The sequence below is a fragment of the Apus apus genome, chromosome 1 (genome assembly GCF_020740795.1).
Source record: "Apus apus isolate bApuApu2 chromosome 1, bApuApu2.pri.cur, whole genome shotgun sequence".
In the NCBI taxonomy this organism is placed as follows: domain Eukaryota; kingdom Metazoa; phylum Chordata; class Aves; order Apodiformes; family Apodidae; genus Apus; species Apus apus.
The window spans coordinates 59,570,674-59,576,673 of NC_067282.1; the positions used below are offsets into that span (position 1 = coordinate 59,570,674).

A 6,000-nucleotide genomic window follows, 5' to 3' on the forward strand; every position below is an offset into this window, starting at 1 on the left:
ATACCAGAAAAGAAAATCTCTCTTCACTTTCAAAAAAGCGCAGTATTTTGTCACACTATATTCTGACTTTTATTTTCCCATCATACTAACCAGAAGCGTCAGATGTCCAGCTACTATTTTTAAATGTTCGTAATATCACATTTGTAGAAGCTACACAAACCACAGCCACAATGACCTCAACTTTCAAAAATAGTTAAAGAAAAAGAAAAAAAAAGAAAAGAGCTCCTTTCCTGTCACAGAATAACACTATTTTTTTAACAGGAAAAGGAATATACTATTCTAAAATAAACAGTTTAGTCTATGCTTCCATTTACTGTGGTTAGAACACAAGCACAGCCACACACATCGGACAGCAAAACAAAAAACCACATTTGACTCAAGGCATTGGTTCATATATAGATATTAAAAAAGTAATCTACTGGTCAGTTTCCCACAGTTGAAGACAATGTTTATTAGCCATACCACAGATATGGAGTAATCTGTTCATACTACTGCTGTATGGCAGTCTCTCTTCTTCTCTAACCTGTACATTCCTGGTCTTAATGAATTATGTAAATATGACAGAAGTACCAACCATGTAGTGAAATATTAAATATTAGTTTCACAACTATATTGTGAACTTAAATTGCTTCCTCTCCCCACATAGCTCAAAGACACACACATGGAGCCGACCCTTTAGGGTACACAAAAGTATTTTTTTGGACTGTAATGGGCATGGCACTAGACATAGGTGTACCATTAAATCCCTAATTACACTAAGTAAAAGAGTGAGACCAAGGATAACTGAAATATTGCTGTATTAATGAATCTCTGGCCATAAACCTCAACACTACCAACAAAAAACTACCTTTTCAAAAGCAAACAAGTACATTTAATTTAAAAAAAAAAAATCAATAAAAAACTGGTGTAGAAAAACTTGTAAGTCTAATGCTAGACTACCCAGATATATTTTGTACTTCCTAATACAGACTTTCATCAGTGCTCACGTTAGCATGCCAAATACTGCTGTTAACCATTAATAATTTTGAATAACTGTAACACTGTAATTATGAATAAGGGATGTTACAGAAAAATCACTCCAGCTAAACCAAAGAATCCTCTACTATAAAACGCAAACAAAAAATAAAGTTCAGCCAGTTTTAAAAACTATTAGACTTTTAAAAGAATTAAAAAAACCTTTAGACAAGCATTACAACTTCAAGAAAGAAGAATATTTCCTCCACCAAAACTAGGCTGAAAGAATTTCTGTAATTCGACAGGCATTACGGACCATCAATTGAATGGGGAAAAATATTAGTACTGGTTCGCAAACATCATCTCGCACTGTTTAAATCTGTTTTATAAGATCACTGCAGGTAATGATTACCTACACAACTTCATGTTTAAGAGTTGTTTTGTCTTGTGTGAGTTGTTTTATTTTTTCATTATCTCTTCTTTTAACAATGAAGATTCCCACTAAAAGCTGAAGCACTGATTTTCCACTGATCTTCTGCATCACAGCTGTCAGAAAAACCTGCTTCTTCCAACAGTATGGAAGAATGAGGTAAATTACTTCCATGGATAGGAAATGTCAACATAAGGAAAAACAATGCCTTCCTTGATTATTTATGCTTCAGATCAGGGGACACAAGTCTGTTTTCATTGAATAACCTTTCAGAATATATTTTCCACTGTATTGCTGTACCTAAAACAGAACTTAAACTGACTTAATGAAGGAGAAAGACAGGCCTCCACACAGGCCACAACACTGGCAAAATACCAAGGAAGAGAGGCATTTTATCTGTACTAATTTTCTTCCAAAAGAAACAGAATGTACTTACTACTGTTTCCATTCCTATAATGTAAACAAGTCAAATGGCAAAATTAAAAAGCAGGAAAGAGTACAAGCAAATAGATGTGGTCAGAGAAAACACACGTGCAAGTGCTTAAGAAGAAAAATGAAATTATGGTTAGTATAAGACAAAGTGAATTAACAGTGACTTTTATCTTTTATGCAAGCCCTTCATTTTCTACATCACTGGTAGCTTTTTAGATTGTTAACAATTTTACATTATGACCTAGCTTCTCAGTAATCTACAGAATGCCAGGGTAATTTAGGGCACTATATAATTATTTCTAATTGGAATACAGCAACTCTAATGGGAATTAATTTGTATCTCCGGGTATGAGCACTTCTCTGTAGGAAGGAAATATCCTGCAAATGCAAACTCTTATAAAAGATGCTCAGCTCAACAGAGCAAGTAAATCTGGACTTGATCCTATCTTTAAAAGGAGGTCCATTCTGTCATTAAGACTCTACATATTGCAACAAGAAACACTAGTTCTACACAGCTTTACTCTAATACGATTTTATAACTGTCCTTTAATACAATGGGGGCTTTCTTCTTACCTGTTGTTTGAATATAGGAGAAAGAAAAATCTCTATACTGCTGAAATTCACCAGCCCTAGACTGCTGCTGTACATGCACGACTTGTTTACATTTCACTGTTTATAACCATTTTTTTCCCTCCAGGACTTATTCAGAAAGGAACTAAATCATTTTGTCATCTCAGCCTCCTACAGAGCTGCAGTTAGAACCAACACATGTCTGATGGCCCATGCTGCTAAATGGCCCTGTATCAGGACAGCCATGAAGTTCTGTCATCATTTCATTTTTCAGGAAGTGAAAATTAAATGAGCAAAAATCCAACAAAATCCAGAAAAAAAAACCCACCACAAACAAACAAAACTTAAAAGAATCTTGTTCAGTAACTAATAATGAACATATCAAAAATTCATGTTTTACAACTCTGATACTTTGAGAAATTGAAAAACTCTCCATTTGGAGTTTTGATGAACCTGAATTTGAAAAAAAACAAAACCAGAACAAAAAACCAAACAGGAACCCACAAATAGAAACAGAAGACACACATATGAATGTCTGCTAAGAGCAGCTATTGTTTCACTGTAGCAGTCCTCTGTTAACTGGTGAAAGGTAAAAGTATAATTATGCCACACAAAGTCAGTCGACTTTGGAATCGAATTACATTATTGTAACATTTTCAAGTGTGGTGCCTGGTCTGTGGCTTAGAGAAAGGAATGCTAACTAAACAAGACTACAAAATACACACGTAACTTCCATAAATCCAAAGTGCCTGGATTTTGTCACAAGGCTTTTGTAAAATATATTTATGCTAAGTTGTACAAAATGCATTTATAGCCTCTGCCATCTTTGCATTTCACTTACCAGGTATTTCCCTCTTATATGCAACAACAATAGAACGTAAAATTTTCCTGATACCCAAGAATGAACACAACAAATACATAGTATTCTTGCAGCCTGACTTGTTCTCTGTGTTAAGCTGTTTCTGCAAGAGACTCTTCAACAGAAACCAGAACATACACAAAACCTCACATAACCTAGGAGCTTTAGTAGAAAGCTTAAGAAGCTTAAAGGCAAAAACAAAACAACGTGCATATTTCCAAGACAAAAGCAAGACTGGTATAAGCATGTACCCAAGAGAAATTCTTAAGAGATGGAAAAACGAGCAGAAGACTAATGCCAAATTAGTATATCCACATTTTTTGAGTGTACTTCATGATAAAATTTAAGACACTGCATTTTTTTTTCAGAGTGTAGGAGATTATTAGCATCCTTCTGAACAGATAAAAGGCTGCTTTAGGTTTTGAGGTTTTTTTGTTTGTTGTGTTTGTTTTTTTTCGGGGTGTTTTAAGACTGAAGGACTACTTAGCTACATTTGCAAAACGTTTCTCAAACAGGCACTGTAGATAAGATCACTTGACATATAAAAACCATCCCTTATTGTACTTTTATAAACCATGAAAAATGCCTAAGTACATTCCTTTTCCTCCAGCACACCATCAAAAAAAACAAACAGAAGGATACTGGACTTGGGAATAAGAACAAGAACAAAAGCCCCATAAAATCCAAAACCAACCAAATCAATGAGGGAAAAAATCTCAACCCTCTAGGCTGGAATTCTGGAACACTCACTGCATTAGAAACACTTAAAGGCCTACATAAAAATCAAGAAATTATGATACCTCGCATCTTCGGACTTGAAGTTACAGATAAATCAGAGAGGTGCTTTAGAAAAAACCTGGGTGATTTTTTTTCCACTGACTGTTTCTTAAATATCTATCAATCTGAGTTTGGCAGTCCAACGAAGGAAATTATGAACACATTTATTTTGAAAACGGTACTAGGATTCTTACACAGCATGGCTTCAAACACTATCAGCTTAGAAGGACCCCTGTAGTTTTTCCACACTTAAGGCTCAAAAGGAACTGAAGGCAGAGGTTTCAGGGATAGAACAGCCTGTTTCAGTTGGAAAGGACCTACTACAAGGGTCATCTAGTCCAACTGCCTGACCAATTCAGGGCTGACCAAGTTGAAGTATGTTGTTAAGAGCATTGTCCAAATGCCTTTTAAGCACCAACAGACTTGGGGCACAGATCACCTCACTAGGAAGCCTGTTCCAGCGTTTGAACATTCTCTCGGTAAAGAAATGCTTCCTAATACCCAGTCTAAACGTCCCCTGGCACAGCTTTGAACCGCAACATATCTACTTCTTATGTTTTAATCTCTTCTGCATTGCAACGATGCCAACGCAGTTAATTCCATACTCGTGCCTGCGTGCGTATAAACGGCAATTTATCTTTCGTACTGAAGGCAAGAGAGCGCTTCACAAGCACAAACATCTTCTTCCGAAACGCCTAACGAGTCGGTAGTCATAACACAGGCACCACAACAAAACAGTCTCCAGGTGTGGAGTCGGAGGACGATAAGGACCACGGCCAGACCCTGCAGACAAAAGCAGGCAGCGCGGCCGGGGGGCTCAGGCGGGGAGAGGCGGCTGTCGCCGCGGCCCCTCCTGCCCCAGCTGGCCGGCCCGGAGGGATCCGGCGTGGGAGGAGCCCCCTGACCCTCCTTCCCCCCATTGGCTCCCGCCGCCCCGCGACAGGGACCCGGGCGCCTTTGGAAACCCCGCTCGCCAGACCCCGGCCCGCCCCTGTGGGTCCTCCTGCCGGGAACACCACCGCGAAAAAACGGGTCGCTCCCGGGAATGGACGATTCGGGGATGGCAGGTGCCACCGCCACCTGCCCCACCTCCGCCCGGCTGGCCGCAGGGACCGGAGCGAAGCCGAGGGCCGCGGCTCTCCCCTCCCTCCCTCCCTCCCGATCCCTGAGGAGAAACGAGCGACAGACGGAGGCCGGGGGGGCTGGGGGGGGGGGCGCGGCGGGAGCCTCCCGGCAGAGCGCGCGCAAGGGGCAAAGATGGCGCCGCGTGGCGCGCGAGCGGGACTCGCGCCCTCCTTCCCCTCCGCACACACACGCACATCGCGCGCCCCCCCCGCAGCCGCCCCGCTCCCGCCGGCCGGGCCGGGCCGGGCCGGGCCCCACCTTGCCGAAGTGCGCGGCCCAGTGGATGGGCGTCCAGCCGTAGAAGGAGTCCTCGGCCGCCAGGTCGGAGCGGGGCGAGCTCTGGAGCAGCGCGCACAGGGCGGGCAGGTCCCCGTCGCGGCAGGCGCGGTGCAGGGGGAAGCGCAGGGTCAGCAGCTCCTCGCTGGAGAAACCCGCCTCGGGGCCGGCGCCCAGCGACATGGCGGGAGCGCGGCGGGAAGGGCGGCGGCGGCGGCAGGGGAGGGGGCGGGAAGGGGGCCGGGAAGGGTGGGAGAGGAGGGAAGGGTTGGGGCGGGGAGGAGGGGGAAGAGGAGAAGGAGCAGCGGGCCGGCGGGCAGCGGCGGCGACTGCGGCGGGCGCGAGCTGCCCGAGCACAAAGGGAGCGGGGCGGGGCCGCGCGCGCCGCTCCGCCCCCCGCGGGCGGGGGGAGGGGGCAGCGCCGGCGGAGCAGGCGCGAGGCAGGGCAGGGCGGGGCGGGGCGCGCGGCCGCCCGTTTTTTCCGTTGCCCGGGGCGGGAGCGGGGCGGTGCCGCCGTTGCCGCCGCCGCCGCCGGAGGGGGCTGCTTGGGCGGCCGCCCCTGGGGCTGGGCGGGAGC

The 6,000-nt window shown here is 44.6% G+C and overlaps 1 protein-coding gene across 1 annotated transcript in view; it reads right to left on the reverse strand.

Annotated features, from left to right (window-relative positions):
• The window catches only part of ANKRD10 (ankyrin repeat domain 10), a 37,296-nt gene extending 31,640 nt beyond the window's left edge, over nucleotides 1-5,656 (reverse strand). Inside the window, exon 1 of the mRNA XM_051610761.1 lies at nucleotides 5,406-5,656. Within this exon, the coding sequence (XP_051466721.1) occupies nucleotides 5,406-5,606 (201 nt within the window). The 5' untranslated portion in view covers nucleotides 5,607-5,656. The remainder of the gene's footprint in view (nucleotides 1-5,405) is intronic.
• Between the last annotated feature and the right edge of the window lie 344 nt (nucleotides 5,657-6,000).